The sequence below is a fragment of the Typopeltis vanoorti genome, chromosome 9, assembly GCF_054136105.1.
Source record: "Typopeltis vanoorti isolate ZY-2024b chromosome 9, IOZ_Tvanoo_1.0, whole genome shotgun sequence".
Taxonomy (NCBI): domain Eukaryota; kingdom Metazoa; phylum Arthropoda; class Arachnida; order Uropygi; family Thelyphonidae; genus Typopeltis; species Typopeltis vanoorti.
In genome coordinates this window covers 15306210-15331097 of record NC_143557.1, presented here as the reverse complement: position 1 = coordinate 15331097, position 24888 = coordinate 15306210, and the positions used below count along the sequence as shown (strand labels likewise).

Below are 24888 nucleotides of genomic sequence, written 5' to 3'. Positions count from 1 at the left end.
AAACGGTGCATTTCCTGAGATTTCTGCAATCACCACTGATTTTTCAGATATCATTCTATTTTGGTACCTCTGGTTTTATTTCTTGATCTTTTTTGTATAGAACAATTGGAGTTATTCTGCCTGTCATGGTTGTTTCTTATTAATCAGAAGCTGGATTTCTCTCTTATTTTCATCAAACCAATCTTGATGTTTCTCAGGCAGATAAGTAATCATATCTGTAAAATTGGTAACATCTCTTAATACCAATTAATTGGTAACATCTGTGGTGTCTACTTCTATTATGTACTGTATTCATCGATATTATTGATCAAGGAAATCAACAAAAATTCTATTTGTTCATTAAAAATGAATCATTGCTATCATTTTTTAAATTATTCAAAATGAGTGGGCATAAAGATGATAAAACAAAATTGAAATGAAAAAGCATTTTGCTCGACATTAAAATGCAGGTGCTGAGGTTATTAGAAAAAAGAGAATGTCAAGCTGACTTTGGATCTGCTTTAAATTTGTCTACTTCTATTATATGAATGATTTTAAAAAACATGGACAAAATTAAGTGTTCTGCAACAAAGGTAACCCAATTTAGAAGCAATGTTTTAGAGGAAATGGAGAAGCGGCTTTCCATTTGGATTGATGATGAAACCGAACACAAAATGCCATTAAGTCAGACAATAATCACGGAAAAGGGTGCAAGTATTTTTAATCATGTTCAAAAATAAAGAGAGGATACGAGCGAAAACTTTGCAGTTAGCAGAGGTTGGTTCAATAGATTTAAAAAAAAAAAAAAGCAACATTCGAATCAACAGAGAAGCAACGAGTGCAGATACTGAAGCTGCTTCAGTCTTTCCATCAACTTTAAGAGCCATAATTGAAAGAGGAAATTATCCTCCCAAACTAGTTTTTAATGTTGATGAAACGGGACTTTTCTGGAAGAGAATGCCAAAGTGCACATTTATATCGTGCAAACAAAAGTGAACAATGCAGGATTCAAAGCTGCGAAAGATCTTTTAACCCTTCTTCTTAGTGATTCTAAAATGAAGAACACAAAATACTTGCTAGATTTCCTCAGTAAAAGTTTGATGACCATAACCAAAATCGTTTATCAATTGGTAGCGAATGATCCAGATTTTGAAAGTAGTACAAAAGATAGACGAGGCATTTTGGATGCGATCTCTTGTTACCAACCATTGCTTACGAGAGAAAACTTCATCACTAAAAAATCAAAAATTTCAGAAGAGCCAGAACCTTCGACAGCACAGAAATAAACTGTATTTCTGGGTATGTATGTATATGTGCTATGTAGATGTTGCAAGTTAATATAAAAACAACTTAAAATTAAAGTAAAACTTGTTTATTCTTGGTCATGTGCTCCCCTATCCCTATTTATTATGTGTTAAATTGACCCAAAATGTTTAACGCTGTTTCATTTAGCACTTTGTCTTCTTGTAGAACCCATCCTGATTGTTAATCGAGGTATTATTTGTATATTAAGATATACATGGAACCTACATTAATTTTGTTGATCCAAAATTAAAAATTTTACACATTCCAAACTATCTTTTATAACTTGTTTCTATGTAATCTTAATTTTTTCAATAATTATTTTCATAACGAAAAGCACATAGTCATTCCTAGGCTTAAGACTACTTGTACTCAGGACAGCCATTCCATTCACACATTTACTAAATGCCACCTCTCTCTTGCAGCCTGTAGACCAGGGCATTATTGCTATCTTAAGAAATATTGTTGCTCAGGCTATTACTGCTACTGAGGTTGAGAAAACCCTCAGAAATTTTTGGAAGGAATGTACACTCTTGTAGTTGGAGCATGAAGTGAGGTGAACATCAGTGTATGAATGGTATTTGGAAGAAGATGAATTATATAGAATGGAAGAAGTGCTTGGAACTGTGCAAGACATAAAAGCTTGTTTACGAGTTGTGACCTCTGGGAAAGTCTATGCAAAAAGAGGAAAAATCCTACTGCATCGAATCTTACAATGCAGAATCCTGGATAATAATCCACTCAGCTTTCTGCACGAATTAGAAGCATGGCTAAGTGGCATTTGAACACTGTACAACACACTGGCTCATCCTAATAGGAGATATTAACATAAAGACTCTTGAACATGCTACTTCAACGCCAACACATGTCAGATCAACATAAACTCCCCAACAAAAGAAGAAATACTCAACAATTTACTAACAGAATTATGCATTGACCATATCAATATACGAGCTCCCATCCATACATATACCTCATCAGTAATTAACATCAAAATCGCTAATCATTACTTTGTCTCAGATTCATTTCATTACATTGCCTCCCTTCCCTCCCAACACCACAAAACTTTATCATATTAAAGAGCATTGTCAACAACCTTATAAAAAATACATACTGGAATTGCCTACTCAAAGTAAACGACCCTGTAACTTTATACAAGAATGTACAACTAATTCATAGAAATATACAAAAAAGCAACAAATCCTACACAAATGAGGCGACAAACAGACAACTCATGGATGAATGGGGACATTCTAATCTAAACAGTATTACTGTAAAGGAAAATCTATGGAAAAGACTAAAAAAAAAAAAATCATCCAGTTACGCTCATCTACAAACATATAAAAATACAAGAAATCAACTAATAACAGAAATTCTTAGGACATAAAGACACTGCTACTTTCAAAAATCTATGGAATATAATGAAAATATAAAGCAAACAAGGGCTACACTTAATTACTAACTAAAAGAAAACTTCACAAGATTTTATCCCAAAAAAAGCTTTGGTTAGGATATGAACTGAGAGGAACTAGTAGACTTTATTCGACTACTCCTTCACAAACAATATCACACAACTCGGAACATAATCTACCAATGATCAACAAAAAGTTACCAATACAAAGTAAAAAGCAAATCATGTATTTTCCACCCATAACAAAACAGGAACCAAAGGAAGTGCTCTTATAGATAAAATCAAAGACCATTCCAGGAATAGAGAAAATAAGACTTGCAGACACCTTTTAACATACTTTGAACAAATAAATCTTATACTTTTGAGATTTTGAAAGTTTATTTTTTACTTGGTTAGACTATAATAAATTTGGTTTAATCCTTTATCCAAGTGTGAGCAAACAAAGTTTGTGCCTGAAAGTATCTTCAGGACTGGGGTAAGGTAGTACAACACCGGGCAACTCGTTGCAAAGGTGGACCAAGCTAACATCACTCCTATCTCAGTATCTCCCATAATGCAAAACACATCTCCTTGCGGATATGTATAATGCTATGCATTAAGGGGAGGGCCACTACCCAGACTAGTTTCGACCTTTATTGCGGTCGTAACGAGTTGCCCAGTGTTGTACTACCTTACCCCAGTCCTGAAGATACTTTCAGTCGCAAACTTCGTTTGCTCACACTTGGATAAAAGATTAAACTAAATTTATTATAGTCTAACCAAGTGAAAAATAAACTTTCAACATCTTTCTCTAAATCCAGAGTAATTTAATAAAAGGTGGCACACCTATTGGCAACTCCTATAGGTAGAGATGACTTTACTATTGCTTCTGCCTAGTATCTCCATGTCTGGGCCTGGTTCCCACTGAAGAGACCTCAGTAAAGGTCGAAACTAGCCTGGGTAGTGGCCCTTCCTTTAATGCATAACATTATACATAACTGCAAGGAGATGTGTTTTGCATTATGGGAGATACTGAGATAGGAGTGATGTTAGCTTGGTCCACCTTTGCAACGAGTTGCCCAGTGTTGTACTACCTTACCCCAGTCCTGAAGATACTTTCAGGCACAAACTTTGTTTGGTCACACTTGGATAAAGGATTAAACTAAATTTATTATTAAAACTTTTGAGATTGATGAACACAATATTTGACACTAGTATTATTCCACAATAACTATGCCAATTTACAAACATGGCAAAAGAAATGATACACAGAACTAAACCAATAGCTTACCTACAAGTCATCGTCAAATTTCTTGAAAAAATAACACACACACTAGACTACAGAACTGTTTCCAAAATTACAACATTATCTCAAGAAACCAATACAGCTTCCAGAAAACAAAAAGCACCATCACCTTATTAGAAGATATCACCGATGCCATAACATAGCATAGCACTCAATAAAAACAAGTTTGCTGTTCTTATACTTATTGACAACTAAAGATTCTGATACACTTGAACATGACATACTGCTGACCAAAACTATATTCACTTGGAATAAGAGGAGCACTGCATATCTGGTTCAGGAACTATCTCTCAAACAGAACACAAATAATGAAAATAGTCATGCATTACAGCCAGGGTATACAGATAAAACACAGGGTCTCCCACAAGGTAACATATTATTACCTACCCTGTTGTTATATCGATGGCAATTTTGTTGTTTAGTTGCAAACAAAGGGTGACTTAATTTAGTTTAAAGATTTTCAGAACCAGAGCAATCAGATATAAAATACTCTTGAACTAGAAAATCACAACTACCATTCCTTGACATTCTTCTCAAAGTAAACAAAGAGGAAAGAAAAAAAGATTGATCTTTTCAGTATACAGAAAACCTACCACAAATGAATGATTTAAGCATTACAAGATAAGGCCTACAACATTTCTAGTACATCAAAAAAAAAAAAAAAAAGAGTGAAGACTGCACTATCTGAGATATACTCTCCCTCTCAATGAGTACAAACAAAAGACGATTAACAAAATTCTGAATACACTTCCAACAGCTCTTTGCATAAAGATTTCAAGAATGCAATCATGCTAATCTTACATGAAGAATATTAGACAAAGTTGCAATATTGGTTCATGGTTACACTGTTAAAGTGGCTTTTTTTTTTGCCAGTGTTCAAGATCTCAAGGTTCTTACATTCTCCAAAACCTCCACATCCCCCCCCCCCCAAAAAAAATAAAATAAAATACAGGAGTTTACAAAATTCTCTACTTTCGTGCCATTTGCTATGCAAGGCCAGACAGGAAGGTCTGAGAAGATTCACATGTCTGAACACGTAATGACCATTGAAAAAGGAGATTACATAGATCAGGATTAGCCTTCCATATAACAAACACAGGCCACTAAGTAGTTTGGCAAGAAACAGAAATGCCATATATTCATCATAACTGTTTTGCGAGAATTCAAAGAAGTCTCAGAAATGCTTTGGATCGCCACACAATGTAACAAAAATTAAAGCTTAATCACCAAGTTTGGTCTGCTTTTATCAAAAATCTAACAATTGACACAGACCTAGTATGTGACATGTGACCTGATGTGAAAGTTAGTGAAGTGTGTTAGTGAGGGAGGAGTAATTAATCAAACAGCCCTTTTCTGTATTGAGTTCAATATTTTTAGGGATCTCTTAGGGGCACCATCCCAGATGTAAGAGCAACAATCAGTGGTGGACTGACTTACAATTTGTATAAAGTTAGAAGCTGTTTGGAGTTCAAGTAATACCTCGAGCAAAATATTTGAAAGCAGAGGAAGTAATATTTGTAATATGTTTATGCCAACAGAGATTTAAAGTGAGTGTCATCCCAAGAAGATAATTGGGTGTTGGCAAAAGTAAGGCTTGAAGAGAGGAGGTTTTTTTTTTTTTTTTGTGGGGAATAAGGCACAGCTGCTCTTTACTAGCATTGAAATTGACAAGATTATCCAAATCTCACCGATGAATGTTTTGGAGAGCTATATTTAGGGTAGTAGTGGTTAAGACTGGAAATTGTTGTGATTTGTGTATTGTCATGTTTCCAATGAAAAGAGTTGGGTATCTACTTTGATACTGAACGAACGAGGATGGGCTGGCAATTTGGGATTTAGCCGACCAAATTGTATACTTATTGGTTAAACCAAAATAGAAAATGATGGTACAACATGACAAAATTTCATGCCGGCTGGGGCGTCGCCCGGTTAAACAAGGCCCCCGTTGTTTTCGCCAGGGAACCAGGGCGAACAGCGAAAAGTCGAAAAGCAAAAAGTTATTATGTTTCGTTTTTTTTTATTGACATTTATAAATTTTTTTCAATGACAAAATTTCATGCCGGCTGGGGCGTCGCCCAGAGAACCAGGGCGAACAGCGAAAAGTCAGCTACTGGAACAAATCTGAAAACAAACCCTAACTCAACATCACCAGTGTTAAAGATCGGTACTATCAACATAAGAAGCCTGAATGGCAAAGAAATGGAGCTAGCTGAGGAATTAGATAAGTACCAGATCGACATAATAGGAGTGACTGAAACAAAAAAGACCAAAACTGGTGAGATCTTTCTGAGCAATAAATACAAAATGTTATATTCAGGCAATGACAATCAAGGAAAAGGAGTAGCCATAGTATTCAACACAAAATACGAGGCTATTCTTCTTGAATGGCAGTCAGTCTCAAGTAGAGTATTGTGGGCAAATATGAGAATGGGGAACTGGACAATGAGACTTATTTGTGCCTATGGTCCCACAGAAGGTTCTACTAAGGTAGAAGTGGAGGAATTTTTTGAGGCTTTAGAAAAAGCAACTGACACAATGAAAAAGGAAAAGTTGGTCCTTGTTGGGGATCTAAATAGTAGAGTAGGAAATGATTGTGAGACATACAAAAATATTTTGGGAAAATTTGGAGAAAAGAGCAAAGCTAATAATAATGGCAAATATCTGTTGGATTTCTGCTCAGGACATGGACTGGTTATTACTAACACCATGTTCCAAAATAAAAATGTGCACAAATTCACATGGAGAGAAGAGGCTAGGAATAAGAAAAGTCTCATTGACTATGTTATTGTTGATAGTGATGTTTTCTCCCTGGTGCAGGACACCAGAGTGTACAGAGGATTTGAAATTGGAAGTGATCACTATTTAGTCTTGAGCAGGATAAAATTGAATTCCATATTGAAAAGAAAAACATGTAAGAAAGTTTTAAAGCGAATAAAAGTTGAGCAGCTCTCAGATGTGAACTGTAGACTAAAATACACAAAGATTATTGAAGAAAAAATGAAAGAGTTTGAGAACAGGAATCAAACGTTGGAGATTCAGTGGCAAACTCTGAAGAAAACATTGATTGATTCTGCCAGAGAGGCATGTGGTGAGGTTGTGTGCAAGGATAAAAAAATCAGAACTCCCTGGTGGACACAGGAAGTTAAAGAAGCAGTGAAGGAAAAGAAGAAAGCATATCAAAAGTTCCTGTCAAATAAGTCAGCTTTTACTCTTACAGTATAATACAGAGACAAATGTAAGAAAGCTAAACAGTGTGTAAAACTAGCTAAACAAAAGTCATGGGAGGACTTTGGCAAGAATATAGAAAATAAATATCAAGAAGGTGGCAAAATATTCTGGAGGTTGTTGAAGAAGCTTAGGAATGGAGGAAAGAGTGCTGTAAAAGGAATTAGAGATGATAAAGGTGACATGAAAACAGGAGAAAAAGATATCCTTGAAGTATGGAGTAATTACTTTGAAAAACTGCTAAATGAAACAAGCAGTGATGACAGCACAGTGATAAAAAACACTAACCAGGCATGCAGTCAGGAATACATATCCATACTTGAAGTAGAAAAAGCCATCAAAGGCTTGAAATGTGGAAAGGCAGCAGGAGTAGATGATATTCGACCAGAAATGCTGAAGCATGATGGTATAAGAGTCTTACAGTGGCTGCACTGCATGGTTCAGAAAGCCTGGACAGAGGGACGAATTCCTGATGATTGGAGTAGAGCTCTCATAGTACCCATATATAAAAAGGGAAATAAAACTGAATGTGAGAATTACAGAGGTATTTCCCTACTGAGTGTTCCTGGCAAGATCTATGCAAGTATACTTGAGAAACGGTTGAGAAGAATTGTGGAAGAAAAGCTTGGTGAAGAACAAGCTGGATTCAGGCCAAATAGAGGCTGTCAGGATCAGATCTTCACTTTACGACAAATAGTCGAGAAAGCATGGGAATATAACAAAGATCTGTATTTAAGTTTTGTCGATTTGGAAAAGGCATATGACAAGGTGCCAAGAGAGAAGCTATTCAATACACTGCAGTTATATGGTGTCAACGGGGCATTATATCAAGCAATACTTAGTCTTTATTTGAGTTGTAAGTCAGCAGTTAGAATTGAAGGAAGTACAGGAAGATGGTTTAATGTTAAATCTGGTGTGAGACAAGGATGTACATTATCCCCTCTGTTATTCATTATCTATATGAATCACATTATGAAGGAATGTGGTATTAAACCCGATATCAAAATTGGAGATGTTAATGTCAGCTCTTTGCTTTATGCGGATGATGTTATACTTCTAAATAAATCCGCTACAAGTCTGCAAGATTCTCTGACTAAATTGAATAGCTGTTGTAATAGATATGGTATGAAGGTCAGCAATAAAAAGACAAAAACAATGAAAATAGGCAGAATCATTGAAAATGTCAACTGTGTTGTGAATGGAGAACCTGTGGAACAAGTAAAACATTTCAGCTACTTAGGCACGATTTTTACTGATGATGGTAAATTAAATATAGAAATAGACAACAGAATCAGCAAAGCTGGTATGGTGGGAAGTCAATTGAATAAATTGATATGGAATAAGAGAGAAATTAGTTGGAACACTAAATTAGCTGTATACAAGACAGTGTTCAAACCAGTTTTAACTTATGGATCTGAGAGCTGGGTCAGAAGTAAAACACTTGACCAAAGACTAGAGACCGCAGATATGAGAGTCCTGAGAAAGATTAGAGGCGTGAACAGATGGCATCAATGGCAATATATTAAAAATGAGGATATTAGGAAAGAACTTGACATTGTCAGCATCCAGGAATGTGTTAGCAGAGCTAATCTCAGGTGGTATGTTTACTTAAATAGAATGGGAGAGGAAAGATTAGCAAAACAAGTGTTCTCTGCCAGGTTGGCAGGAAAACAACCCAGAGGAAGACCAAGATATAGGTGGATTGATACGGTACAAAGTGCCTTAGACGATAGAAATATAAGATCTGATAATGTTGGAGTCTTGACAAGTAACAGACTGATTTAGAGGAAAATTGTAGATAGGAAGTTAGTAATGATGTAATTTTTTCATGTAGTACTGTCATATCCTGTACACCCCTTGATGGTACATGGCAGGAATTTGATGATGATGATGAAGAATGAATACAATATGCTATCATCAGCAGTACTATGTATTAAGTTTGTAGTCTGCTGGAGCAGGTAATTTTTATATAGAAATGCAGTAGGCAAGAGAACAGAGCCTTGTGGGACCATTGGTTTGGTTTTATACTTAGAAGATAAAAACTGTCCACCATCACATGAAGTAAGCATGCAGTCAAAAAGTTGGCAGTTCAACTGCAGGAGTCGGGGAGTAGACCAAATTGTGTGAGTTTACGTAATAGACCTGGTCAAAACCTGCAGAGGTATAAGCGGCATAGGTAGGTGGAGTTTTGGATGCAAGCCAGTTATGATATTCTTAATTCTTCTCTTGTACAGCTTTGACACACCTGTGGGAGAACCAATGCTTAGATAGGGGATGGAAACTTAGATTTGAACAAGGAATAAATATTTCCATGATGATTGGAATTATTTTGGTGATATGTTTAGCACATGTTTTAATTTCAGATGGTCAAGAAGTAATCTATTCAAGGTAATGTGACATAGTATTTGCATAGATCATCTCAGTAGGCTTGTAATGTGTGGATATGAGTGTTTGTCTGTTTGTTTCATGGGGGAAGAGATCATCACAAGACTGCGGTCTGAACTGCCTAGAGGACAGACTACATTTAGTGTATTTATGTCATGAAGGGGTCCATGTTATTTGGAGAGTGGTTGAGGTTGTCTCATATTCTAGTAGGCATGTATAGTATGTGCGTGAGGTTGTTAAAAAAAAAAAAAAAAAAATCAAATTTTTGTGCTTTAATGAAACGTTTATAATTGGAACATATTTGTTTACAATCATTCTCTTAGATGAGTTCTTTTCTAGTTAGGACTTTTGACAAGAATTTATCTTGTCAAAAGATAAATTCCACCAATTAGTTGATTTTCCAATTTTATTTTGCTCATTTTGAGCATTTATTTATATATTTAGTCTGTTTCTGCTGCTCAGTCAGTAACAGTGATAGAACCAGGTACAGATCCCAACTAGGATGTGGAGAATCTTTATAAGGTTTCTTTAACTAAATATAAGTTAGCTAGTCTTGCAGATAAAATACTCTGCTTTTTCCCCTTGGAAACTTTGATTTTTCATTCAAAAACAGACAAACCAGCTGCAAAAAACATAGTTAATACATACACCAAATAAGCAGATAAATTATGCACCTAATCAAAGAATTAAGTTTCTATTAAACTAAATCCATGACAGGTCATCAAGCATTTCATGTAAGGAAATGTTACAATTAACTGCTTATTCAACAGTATACAAATTACTGCATTCACCAGGGATATGAGACTTCAGAATTTTTAAAGCAGGAATCTGAAATTTTTAACAAGTTAAAAAGATAAAGGCAGAATAAATCGCGAAATATAAACAATATTGATAGAATTGCTGTTTGAAAAAAGATAGTTATCGTGTTGACATATCACTTGTTCTTCTTTGTACTAATGTTCATCATCTATTAATGTCAAATATTTTATGAATGCAGACCAGAGTTGGTTTGGGATGAAGCCTTGGTTTTTGTTACATTGAGTCAACATTCTACCATCTCTTATCCATGAACTTAAGAATAATGCTAGTAAATTTTGTTGAACTTGATAAAGCATTTTTGTTGATTCTCGAATCACTTGGTGTTTCTTCTTTGTAGTGTGATAACTAGCTCAGAAAACATTTTACCAATCATGCAGTGATTTCTATGATCTGTCTTTCTGGGCTATATTAGTGTGCTTGACCTGTTTATTTCTTCTGAACAGCCTGCCTGTTTGACATATCATATGCCACATGAGTAGAAAATTAATTTTATATATACGCAACTTCTTGAGAGGGCACATGATGTTGTATAGGTAATCTTAACATTGGGGTAATTTTTTTCATAGGTGTGGAAAGCTACATTGAGGTCATGGCCAGCAGGATCTGGTTCCAGGCCAGAGCTAGATAACTAGGAGGAGACTTTTACTTAGTCTTTAAGGAATGTGGAATTCCAACTGGGACTTCTGACCTGTCCAATCCTCATCACATGGAGCTCACTGTTAACAGGTGCCCACATAAATACTGAACAAACGAAGACTTGCAGTTTGGTAGAAACGACATCGGAAGAAAAACATAATTTATTAAGTTTCTAATATTTCACTGGATTTTTAGCTGGCTTCTCTAGAGCACAAATTACAATTATGTAAAACATACAGCATTTAACAGGTTATGACAGAACAATTCAGATTGTAATTGAAAGGAACTAATGTTTTATCAAGACTAGGGGCGGCTCGTGCATAGGCACTGCAGAACTGTAGCACCTCCAATTTTTCCCGATATATAAATTATATTTATTAATTTATATTTGCTTGTAATATTTAATTTTATCATCAACAATCCTATACAATTCTCTTATTTTGTAAAAAAAAAAAAAAAAAAAACATCTTGTAGCACTTAGGAGGGCGAAGGATGCTAGCGGCACTGTTTTTTTTACAGTGTCATATTGCTATGCACGTCATAGTGATATGCGAGCTATTAGCATAATGCAGCACTGCCCATCGCACAGTTTCACTGTTGTTTATATGCAATTTGCGCTAGTAGTAGTGTTCGTAGTGCTTATTGTGTTTACTCCAACTCTTTAAATATTTGGGCATTACAATTAAAGACATTTGTTATAGTAGTTTTTAAGTAATTTTGAATTATACTAAACTATAATTTTATCTATAATAAACAATATTTTTCATGAAACAAAACAAGAAGAATATATTTTATTTTTAAGTAATTTTAAATTATACTAAACTATAATTTTATCGATAATAAACAATATTTTTTCATGAAACAAACTTGATACTCGTTTTCTTTCATGATACAAAACAAGCTAACGCCTTTTATTCCCTAATAGGGATTAGGCAAGGGCCTTTATACCCTATCTGGCTTTTGGAGACTGAGTGGACAGTTCGATCTCCACTGGTAGCCAATCAGAGATAGCTAGCCCATGTCTATCACTAATTATAGGCAGCTACTGTTGTAGAGATCAGCAAACAAGTGTTGCCATCTCTTGGTGCCTAACCCTAACAGGATATGTTATTGTCTGAAATAATGTGGGTACTATGATTTTCCTGAGTTTACGGAACGAAAAACCTGAGTTTCCGGGAGGGAAAACCCGCTTGCCCATGCCAGAGATCGACTAACTCGGGAACTGGTTGAAGATAGGCTGAGCGTAACTTCGAGTGGCCAAGCACAGAGGATGCAAGCGCCACTTCCACTGAGCTACACAGGCCTTTTGAAATAAAACAAGAAGAATATATTTTATTTTTAAGTAATTTTGAATTATACCAAACTGTATAATTTTATCGATAGTAAACAATATTTTTTCATGTTTAATTTTTTTTTAAACTTTACCATAATTGTGATATTTTATCCAAACACGTATACACTGTACTTACAGTGTGTATGTATATTTCGAAAGTTGCAGCACCACCACGATTTCAAGCCATGAGCCGCCACTGATCAAGACATCCTCTAGGTGCCAGAATAAAAACAGTTAATTCAGTGAAGTCAAGCTAAATGGGGTTTTAGAAAGACTGTCTCTCAGATCTTCAGCAAATTAATAAAGCCATACTGGAGGTTGTGGGGGGGAAGTTGTAGCTGATGCTGATTTTAAATATAGATTGTCAGGCCTATAATGATTTCTATGTTTAATGATTTCACATCAGTTTAATTGTATGTGAAGGTATGGTGTTCCGGTCCTTTTCTTGCTGTATGAATGTAGTTTTTATGTTCTTCAAAGGCAACTGTTCATTGGCATTAAGTTTATTTCCCTCTTGACATATTTGATATATTCGGATTCATCATACACTCGGGTTATTTTCATTGAAAGGAAAAATATACAAACAGATGTGACAGTTATATATTCCCCTTTAGTTGGAGATGTGGGGAGAGTCTCGCTAATTTGTGTATAGAATTTCTATAAAGTGGGCATTCAACATTATTACATCACAAACCAACAGTCTGCTGTTATATAAATGTGTGCTCTTTGATTCCCTGCTGGCCTAGTCAACATCCATAAGGACAGCCATTTCTTGCTTTTTCTTAACAATAGAAAACACAACAAATGACTGTCTTTTTCACCTAGACATGCTACTTCCATTGCTGGCAGATTGTTCATTATCCTTTTTGGATCTTTAGAAAACCTCACGCACACACCCACCCGGAGGTACTTAGACAAGTAGCCACACCATCATCTATGTAAATCTATCCAAACACCATGGCATCCTCTAAACACTTGTGCAACAGAGCAAGGTCTTTTTCTTCCGATGACCGACAACTATTGTCACAGAACTCAATATCTTCAATGCTTTTTTAGTTGATAATTGCAATCCCTACATATAATAGACAAAATACTGCATGCCCTTCTCACATCTGATGCTGATCACAACAAAACTAGACCCATTCCCTATAATCAGGTACATCTGAAAAGATAGCTAAAGTTCTTAATCTCCATACCACGTTCACACGACACATTCATCTAGTAATCTTCATTCATTCTTCTCTTAAACATTCTGGAGTGTACAAAATGCCATTCATAGTCACTGGTGTGGCAAGTCAGGACTGGCAGACCATGATATGGATACTCTGCAGGAAGTAAGAAGTGGAATGGAAGAAGACCAGTGTGATGCATATAAATCAGAGGCGTAGTTAAGGAGGAGCGGAAGGGGGGCGGTCCGCCCCAGGCGGTACTTTGAACTTTTTTGAACTTTTGCAGTTAATTCTAAAATACAGTCTCAAGAACTCATTTCCAAATACTGTAATACTGGTGCGAATTTTCCTCACAATTGCTGTACGTGTTGCTAGTTGTGAGAAGAGTTTTTCTAAATAAAATTGATTAAGAATTACCTACATTACTATGAAATAGACTTCGCCAATGTCACCGACGATTTTGCTAACATAAAAGCAAGAAAAATAACATTTCAGAATGTTGAAATTAAAGGTTTACTTTAAAAATAAACATAGTATTTTAATTTATTTCCCTATACGTCGTTTTGACTTTTTGTAGTATTTTTGGTGTGTTTTGAGAGGGGCAGCAAACTCGGACAGCCCTGGGCAACAAAAGCTCTAGCTATACTACTGATATAAGTCACTATAGGTTCGAAGGATTATTTTTAGAATTAGCATCAGCTGCGAAGCATACTCTCCCTGACTCAAACTTAAGTATGGCATTGCTTTCATACTAAAGTTCAATACTTTTATATGCGTACTAAATATATACTATATGAAGGGTATGTTTTCCATTGAGAATATATATGTGAAAAGTTGTTTACCTTGGAGATAATATATATTAAGGATACCAAGTAATTTTATAAACTTGGTTTTTTTTACTCCTTCTTCCAAGTAAGCAAAACAGTTAAGTTTGCTTACTTGGGAGAAGAAATAAAAAAAAACCAAGTTTATAAAATTACTTGGTATCCTTAATATATATTATCCCCAAGGTAAAAAACTTTTCACACACATATATATATATATATATTCTCGAAGGAAAACATACCCTGGGGAGGAGTAAAAAAAAACCAACTTTATAAAATTACTTTGTATCCTTAATATATATATCATCATCATCAAATTCCTGTTATGTACCCACAAGGGGTGTACAGGATATGATAGTACTACATGAAAAAATTACATCATTACTAACTTCCTATCTACAATTTTCCTCTAAATCAGTCTGTTACTTGTCAAGACTCCAACATTATCAGATCTTATATTTCTATCGTCTAAGGCACTTTGTACCGTATAATTCCACCTATATCTTGGTCTTCCTCTGGGTCGTTTTCCTGCCAACCTGGCAGAGAGCACTTGTTTTGCTAATCTTTCCTCTCCCATTCTATTTAAGTAAACATACCACCTGAGATTAGCTCTGCTAACACATTCCTGGATGCTGACAATGTCAAGTTCTTTCCTAATATCCTCATTTTTAATATATTGCCATTGATGCCATCTGTTCACGCCTCTAATCTTTCTCAGGACTCTCATATCTGCAGTCTCTAGTCTTTGGGCAAGTGTTTTACTTCTGACCCAGCTCTCAGATCCATAAGTTAAAATTGGTTTGAACACTGTCTTGTATACAGCTAATTTAGTGTTCTGACTAATTTCTCTCCTATTCCATATGAATTTATTCAATTGACTTCCCACCATACCAGCTTTGCTGATTCTGTTGTCTATTTCCATATTTAATTTACCATCTTCACTAAAAATCGTGCCTAAGTAGTTGAAATGCTTTACTTGTTCCACAGGTTCTCCATTCACAACACAGTTGACATTTTCAATGATTCTGCCTATTTTCATTGTCTTTGTCTTTTTATTGCTGACCTTCATACCATATCTATTACAACAGCTATTCAGTTTAGTCAGAGAATCTTGCAGACTTGTAGCAGATTTATTTAGAAGTATAACATCATCCGCATAAAGCAAAGAGCTGACATTAACATCTCCAATTTTGATATCAAGTTTAATACCACTTTCCTTCATAATGTGATCCATATAGATAATGAATAACAGAGGGGATAATGTACATCCTTGTCACACACCAGATTAAACCAGATTAATTAAACATTAAACCATCTTCCTGTACTTCCTTCAATTCTAACTGCTGACTTACAACTCAGATAAAGACTAAGTATTGCTTGATATAATGCCCCATTAACACCATATAACTGCAGTGTATTGAATAGCTTCTCTCTTGGCACCTTGTCATATGCCTTCTCCAAATCGACAAATCTTAAATACAGATCTTTATTATATTCCCATGCTTTCTCGACTGTTTGTCGTAAAGTGAAGATCTGATCCTGACAGCCTCTATTTGGCCTGAATCCAGCTAGTTCTTCACCAAGCTTTACTTCCACAATTCTTCTCAACCGTTTCTCAAGTATACTTGCATAGATCTTGCTAGGAACACTCAGTAGGGAAATACCTCTGTAATTCTCACATTAGTTTTATTTCCCTTTTTATATATGGGAACTATGACAGCTCTACTCCAGTCATCGGGAATTCGTCCCTCTGTCCAGGCTTTCTGAACTATGCAGTGCAGCCACTGTAAGATTCTTATACCACCATACTTCAGCATTTCTGGTCGAATGTCATCTACTCCTGCTGCCTTTCCACATTTCAAGCCTTTGATGGCTTTTTCTACTTCAAGTATGGATATGTATTCCTGACTGCATGCCTGGTCAGTGCTTTTTACCACTGTGCTGTCATCACTGCTTGTTTCATTTAGCAGTGTTTCGAAGTAATTACTCCATATTTCAAGGATATCTTTTTCTCCTGTTTTCATGTCACCTTTATCATCTCTAACTCCTTTTACAGCATTCTTTCCTCCATTCCTAAGCTTCTTCAACAACCTCCAGAATATTATGCCACCTTCTTGATATTTATTTTCTATATTCTTGCCCAAGTCTTCCCATGACTTTTGTTTAGCTAGTTTTACACACTGTTTAGCATTCTTGCATTTGTCTCTATATTCTCTAAGAGCACAAGCTGACTTATTTGACAGGAACTTTTGATATGCTTTCTTCTTTTCCTTCACTGCCTCTTTAACTTCCTGTGTCCACCAGGGAGTTCTGATTTTTTTTATCCTTGCACACAACCTCACCACATGCCTTTCTGGCAGAATCAATCAATGTTTTCTTCAGAGTTTGCCACTCAATCTCCAAGGTTTGATTCCTGTTCTCAAACTCTTTCATTTTTTCTTCAATAATCTTTGTGTATTTTAGTCTACAGTTCACATCTGAGAGCTGCTCAACTTTTATTCGCTTTAAAACTTTCTTACATGTTACTCTTTTCGATATGAAATTCAATTTTATCCTGCTCAAGACTAAATAGTGATCACTTCCAATTTCAAATCTTCTGTTCACTCTGGTGTCCTGCACCAGGGAGAAAACATCATTATCAACAATAACATAGTCACTGAGACTTTTCTTATTCCTAGCCTCTTCTCTCCATGTGAATTTGTGCACATTTTTATGTTGGAACATGGTGTTAGTAATAACCATAATGGCAGCAGATATTTGCCATTATTATTAGCTTTGCTCTTTTCTCCAAATTTTCCCAAAATATTTTTGTATGTTTCACAATCATTTCCTACTCTGCTATTTAGATCCCCAACAAGGTCCAACTTTTCCTTTTTCATTGTGTCAGTTGCTTTTTCTAAAGCGTCAAAAAATTCCTCCATTTCTACCTTACTAGAACCTTCTGTGGGACCATAGGCACAAATAAGTCTCATTGTCCAGTTCCCCATTCTCATATTTGCCCACATTACTCTACTTGAGACTGACTGCCATTCAAGAAGATTAGCCTCGTATTTTGTGTTGAATACTATGGCTACTCCTTTTTTTCCTTGATTGTCATTGCCTGAATATAACATTTTGTATTCATTGCTCAGAAAGATCTCACCAGTTTTGGTCTTTTTTGTTTCAGTCACTCCTATTATGTCGAACAAACCCCAACTCTGGTGATGTTGAGCTGGGATTTGTTTTCAGATTTGTTCCTGTAACTGACTTTTCGCTGTTTGCCCTGGTTCCGTGGTGAAAACAAGGGGGGGGGGGCTTGTTTAACCGGGCGACGCCCCAGCCGGCATGAAATTTTGTCATGTTGTACCATCATTTTTTATTTTGGTTTAACCAATAAAAATACAATTTTGTCGGCTAAATCCCAAATTGCCAGCCCATCCTCGTTCGTTCAGTATCCAAGTAGATACCCAACAGGGTGCACCATGAGAAGGTGAGGATTGGACATTAGGCCAGAAACCCTGGTCGCTTCTCCGCATTCCTTTAAAGGCTATGTGGAGGTCTCCTCTCAGTTATACAGCTTTGACCCTTAAGCACCCCCAAATGGCAGCCATATATGCGCACATTATCTACCAATAATTGTCTGGTCACTTTTAGCGATTTACAATTGATACCAATAGGCGAACCCTAATATCGGGTGTGTCCACTGTGGCTTTGATCACCTCCTGCACCCTTTTGATGGAGGCTTTCTACCAACATGTGGCCAACATCAGGTAGAATTTGTCTCCATTCCTCCATCTAAGCAGCACTGAGTTCAGCAAAAGATCGAGGATGTGCTACTTTTTAATTTTATTTTTATTTTAAAAATTTATTTATTTATTTTTATTTAACACGAGGATGGGTGTTAAATGACAGGCCATTGCAGTCATTTAACACCCATCTCTTTATACCATTCCATAACAGTTACAGCTTTGTGGCATGGGGTATTGCTTCTTGATAGTAACATGGGTCAGTTCCATAAAAACTCCACAATGTAGGCATACCTGATTATCCAGAATATCAAGGTACTGAGCTAAGTACCTTGATATTCTTGTTTGCCTTCATGGAACCATGGACAACTAACTGTGGTCCCACTCCAAACCAACTGAATGCACCCCACACCACTACTCTTCCACTATCAAACTTTACTGTGGAGTACAACACAATGTGTTTACAAGCATTCACCAGGCTGCCTCCACACCCTGATCAGACTGAAAGCAGGTGAACCTTGATTCATTGCTCTAGAACAGCGATTTTCAACTGGTGTGCCGCGAGAGGTCTTCAGGTGTGCCATGAGATTTATGAAAACAAATTAATTGAAAGAAATAATGTTGTAATTTGCACATTTATTTATTAGTGTCTGGTCTTCCATCTTCTTGTGTGTGTAAATCAATCAAAATTATGCCTATTTTATGCCAGATCATCAAAAAAATTAAAAGAATATATTTTTAGTGTGCCGCAGAATTTTAATTAGTCTAGGTGTGCCGTGTTATGAAAAAGGTTGAAAATCACTGCTCTAGAGTACTGTTTTCCCACCGTCATTTGTCCATTTCACACGCTCTTTGCATCAGGCCAGATGAGCTTCCTTATTCATTGTTATGATGTTTGGCTTGTGTTCCACTACACTACTTTTCCATGGAAACCGTGCAAATGGAGTTCTTTTCATACAGTATTATTACTGACCATGGTGTTATTGGCATTTTGGAACTCATTATGGATGGCTGCCTATTTTAGTCAGTTTTTGCGTGCAACCTGTTTTCTGAGAGGAACCCTCCTGTTCCTCTCAGTCATTTTCGGTGGCTGCCCTGAGTGTTTTCCTGCACTAGTAATGCCAGAACATCTCCATATGTTGATCGCATAGCCAACCATTGATTGGCTATGTGAATCAATGGTGCTGCCATACCATCTGTATTCAACTGCTATGATGAAATACTGCTTTTTACTATCTGTATACTGGTTTTTATGTTATTGACAAACCTGGAATGTTCCATAATTTCAAATAACAGGGATGTCTAGACAATTATTGGTAGATTGTGTGTGTGTGTATGTGTATATATATATATATATATATAAATAAGGTTACGCCACGAGATTGACAGCATTTGTCAGCCTCTCTTCACTGGATGCCATTTATAATTAGTCTTGGGCCAAGTACCACTGATTGAATACTTGTGGGATTGAACTTCACACTTAGTCTCCAAAAGTTAGATAGGACTAAAACAGTCTCATCTATTTTTATAGGAAATAAAAGGTGTTGGCAGATTTTTTTTTAATAAATAAAAATAAAATAATGTAGATTCTGTGTGTGTGTATTTACTATTTAAAGCCATTTGTATGAGTAGTTTCAGTTGATCAGAAACAGTTACTGTTTTTGGTATCCAATGAACTGGTTAGTGATTCATTGATAGTTTCTTTCATCAGTCAGTATATTGAAATCTTATTAGATAACATAATTTAAGATAACATAGATAACATAAATTATGTTATAATTTAATATAATATGTTATAAAATTAATATAATTTTAAATTACTTAAACCACTAAATATTGCATATCATGTATAGTTATCCTATGTTTCAATTGATGTGATATATTTTTTGAGAAGAATTACAGTTTTTCAACTTCTGAATTAGTTTATATTGAAATCTAAGCAGTTCCCACTGAATTTTTTAGTGGTGCTAATTATTATTTTCTTTCAGTACTGTTGCAGCATGTTTGGATGTAATGTGTAAATGGATTCACTGGTACATTGAAAATTATTCCGAAAGCTTTCAGAACTGGAATAATAGCTTTGCGCATGGAACTTTCTATTCTGTATGTCAGACTATATTTTACATATTTGCATTTCGTCACAAAGAATTACTGAAATTAAAGAATGGTGAGTATAATTGTTTTAAATTAAGGATGGAACTGATATTAATAATTAATTTGCTTTTCTTGTTAACTGACAATTCAGTTAGTCGATGGCACTGTCTGGGAGTAAATGTAAGTTCCTGGGGCCTCCAGGAAAGGAGTTTATGGACAGTCATTAGTGATATGATGCATGGTCTGTGCAGTACCACATATGCAAAATGGTGAATGTGAAATTCCCCACAAATGTAATAAGCGGGCACAGCAACCTTGTCCAGTCCTAAATCTCTTTAGTTGACTCTAGAGGTTTCGAGGTAAGGTACTAGAGATTGTTCTCATTGTTATATTAAGTTGTGTGTCCACTACAGTCATGTGGTGACTTCAACTCCAAACTGACAAACAATGCACTGCTACAGAGAATACTAGAACCAGGGCTGCTGTTTTAAGAGTTGAGGTTTGTCAGCTTATTTATGATGTTGTTCCTTGCAGATATCTTTAACTTAGATTTTTCCAAATGTTTTTGTTAAGTTAGATTGGGGTTGTGTGTAATGCCAAGGCAGCAAGGGTTACTTTCGTGGATTAGAGTCCTGTTGCAGAAGTTTAGTTTTAGTTTTCTATGCATCTCATAGTTATTTAGATGGAAAGCAGAAACAATAGTTCTGTTGGAATTAGGAGATAGTTCCCAGTGTTCAAAGTAATTTTATAGTGAACTCAGGTCTTTGTTCAATGTTGCCTCAAGGCCTTGGAAGATACTGTCTTTGCTGGTGATAGCTGTCATCAGCATAGATAAACTTTCAACTAGCTGTTCAAGGGGGTATCGCTAGTGTACAGGTCGAATAAAGCTGGGGGTGAGGACAGATGCTTGTGGCAATCCATTCTATAAGATAAATGTTCTGCTTTTTTATTTTATTTATTTATTTTAATTCAGATGAACCTTTATTTTCCTTTTGGAGAGCATTTGTTGTAATTTTAGTGTTTTTTGGCAGTTGATTATTTTGACTGCTTTATACAATAAGCCTTTTTCCCATATGATGTTATAAACTGATGTATATGAAAGCAGAACGTGTTTTTAAACCCTTTTGATATTCAGCTTCTATATGGGTTGTTAAAGCTAGGATTTGATCACAGTAGCTTCCAGCAGGCCTAAACCCTATAATCCATAGGATGGTAATTACCAGGGTCATCATTTGATTTACTGGGTTTTGGAAGGGCTATTATCTTTGATTTGTGCCAAAGTTTTGGGAGCCATTCATCATTTAATATTGTGGAGAAGAAATTGAATAGCCATGATTTTGCTCTTGGGTCAAGGTGAGTAAGAAAGTCTGGAAGGATGGCATCAATGCCAGGAGTTATACCTGGTTTAGTTAGTTTGAGTATTTCATCAGTTTCATTTATAGTTACTGGAATGGTATTTGCTGTAGATGTAGGAAATGTTTTTTATGAAAACGATAGATCTTTTAACTCGTGGTAAAGGTGGACCAAGTTCTCATCACTCCTTGTCTTAGCATCTCCCATAATGTATGTTGTGTGTGTATGTTGTAACTTTTGTGCTAAGATAAAATTTTTAGCAGTACTGTTAGGGTTTACTTTTCCTTTAGTCCTGTTTGGAGTGTTGGTACCTCCCAGTAGTGAGCAGTGACAAGCCTCGCGACTTGATCTGAAGTTAAGGTTGTTCATTTCTTCATGCCAGTGAACTCTCCTACCATCATCCAAGGACCTTAAGAGGACTGAAGCAGTGTCTGGATGTTTCTGTTGTTCATACTGTCCCAAAAGAATACTACTTTCAGTTTACCAGCATGGTGTGTAGATTTTTGTGAATTCTCTCAGGGATGTGTTTCTTGACAGATGCTATGAAGAGTTTGAGTTATGAACTGTATGTGGAATTATGTTGCTGTTGTTTTCAATACATTCAGTAAATTTGGGCCATTTTGCTTTCCTGAGATTCCATCTGGATAGTGGGATGCTGTGGGTCCTACACTAATTAGGTAAGATCTGTGCTGGCTGTAGTACTTGATAGGTTGAATTGGGAGATTTTCCTGTCATATAAAAGAGGTTAGGGATTGTCTCTATCTCCATTTTCCAGATTTAAAGGTTCTGGATTGCTTTCTCATAGAAGAGATGAAAGTTGTTTGCAAATATCCAGTGTGTCAATTGCAGGCCTGGATTGTCATAATTATTGTATTCCCATTGGATACTGTGCGAGTTGAAATCTCAAGGATGATGCCAGGATGGACTGGCTGAGGAAGTACAGTGCTAGGCCAGTCAAGTAGTGAAGGTTTTATATATACATTGCAGATTGAGAAGTTGTCCAGCCAGATACCAACAAAAAAGCCATTTTGTGAATGATCCAGAGATTTGGAGATTCTTTCCAATTTTGCTTTTTGTGTACATGACCAGGGCATGGCAATCCACTATATGATAGCTGGGGAAAATATAAAGAACTAAACAAAATAATAAGAAACAAATTAAAACAGCTGAAACCAACTGGGTTCTGAATGTGGGAAGATTGATGAGGAACTACAAAGAAACAACCCTAGTATCACTTTGCAAATGCTAAAGAGATTAACAAAACCCTGCACTAATGCAAGTTGGTCAGTTGAGGATGAAATGGCAAGCTTTTGACTGGAAAGGATGAAATCTTGCAGCATTGGTATGATTACTCAGCTAACCTTTTCCCATAAGACAGTTGCTGTAATAATCAAAACCTTGAAGACATAATACAAATGACATTGGATGAAGGAGACTTTTCCATTTTAAGAGAAGTAGCAGTTAGTTCTTTGAAGATGGGAAAATCACCAGGCATAGCTGGAATAACTACAGAACAACTGGATTTTGGCCTAAAGGTTGATGTACCTCTGTTCTGATTCCTATTTCTAAAAAAAAAAAAAAGAGTAGTACAAAATGTAGCATTTTAGAACTATCAATTTAATCAATCATCCAAGCAAAATTTTCCTGAATGTCATACTCTCTAGAATTGAGAAGAAAATAGAAAGTATACTTTCAGAGAAACAAGCAGGAGTCCATGTAAATAAGAATACAATAGATCATTTATTTACAATACATCTCATTAGAGAAAAATAAGTTGAACATAATCAAATGCCATGCCACAATTTTATTGATATACAGAAGGTCTTTGATTCAGTATGGAATAGATAATAAAATAGTACTCCTAATTAAAACTCTGTGAAGAGTTTTAATTAGGAGTACTCTTAGCATCATAATGCAAAGCACATCTCTTTGCGAATATGTATAATGCTATGCATTATGGGAAGGACCACTACCCAGACAGGTTTTGACCTTTATTAAGGTCTCGTCAGTGGGAACAGATTCAGAGGTGGTGATACCAAGGTGGAAGCAATGGAGAAGTTATCTTTACCTATACGAGTTGCCAAAAGGTGTCTCACCTTATTATTAAATTACTCCGGATTTAGAGAAAGATGTTGGAAGTTTTTTTCCAACTGAAGAGATGTGCTTTGCATTATGGGAGATACTAAAACAAGGCGTGATGAGAGCTTGGTCCACCTTTACCATGAGTTGCCTCAGTCCTGAAGATACTTCAGGCTCAAGCTTTGTTTGCTTACACTTGGATAAAGGATTAAACTAAATTTATTATAAATAAGCATTCTATTTTATTATTTAATGTTAATTGAAATCATTGGCAACTACAGCAAGCCTTTCAAAATGGAAAGAGGTGTGTGGCAAGGCTGCATACATTTGCCGATGCTTTTTAACCTTAATTGAAATATATAATAAACATAGCCTTGGAACACGCTGGTATTGGAATTATAGCTGGTGGTTAAAAAAAATCAACATTAGTTACAAGAGTTAAGACAGAATTTCTAAGACACTTAGTGATTATGGATTAAAGATAAACATTCACAAATAAAAAACAATGCCTTCAGGCAATAAACCTATGAAAATTTCAGTTAACAATGAAAAATTGGAAGAAGTAGAATGATTCACCTATTGGGAACATACAGCACAGAGGGCCTGTCTAAACATGACATGAAAGCATGCATTGCTAAAGCAACTGTTGCCCTTCAGAGGTTATAACCCCTTTATTGGGACATTAAAATAAAGCTAACTACAAGACTACCTCATCGATAACCTTGTTAACTCTATCTTACTGTACAGATGTGAGAGTTGGACATTGCTAAAGGAAAATGAGAAAAGGCTGTTCGCCATTGAGATGAAGTGCTACAGAAAACTTATATGGCAACGTGACAAATGACAAGGTTAGAAAGAAAATTCTATTCATTGTTTAAACAAGAAATATAATCACTGAAATGTGTTGGAAACAGCTCTGGTGGCTGGGTCATATAGCTAAATTAGCTTACCTAAAATAGCACTAGAGGGATTGACTTCTGGTAAAAAAATAAATAAATAAATAAATTAATTAACTCTGTGTGTTAAGGCTTAAGTGCTGGGAGGACATCATGTTATCGGTTTAATGGAATATATATACAGCACTAGGAAAGGATTAAAAACTAATTTTAATGCTTCGAGTATTTCATCTTAATCATTGACACATTTTCAAGGATTACAAATAATGCTTGTAACACACATACAAATACACAATATGAAATGAACCATGTGGGTGACTTTAAAGTCTAATGTAGGGAGCATTTTTATGGGTGGTTTAGGATGTAAAGTGGA

General features: G+C 35.7%; 1 protein-coding gene across 1 annotated transcript in view; it reads left to right on the top strand.

Annotated features, from left to right (window-relative positions):
* Tif-IA (RNA polymerase I-specific transcription initiation factor RRN3 homolog Tif-IA) overlaps nucleotides 1–24888 on the top strand; it is a 308793-nt gene that overhangs the window by 206362 nt on the left and 77543 nt on the right. The window contains exon 11 of the mRNA XM_090397940.1: nucleotides 20082–20260. Coding sequence (XP_090254066.1) covers nucleotides 20082–20260 — 179 coding nt within the window. The remainder of the gene's footprint in view (nucleotides 1–20081; nucleotides 20261–24888) is intronic.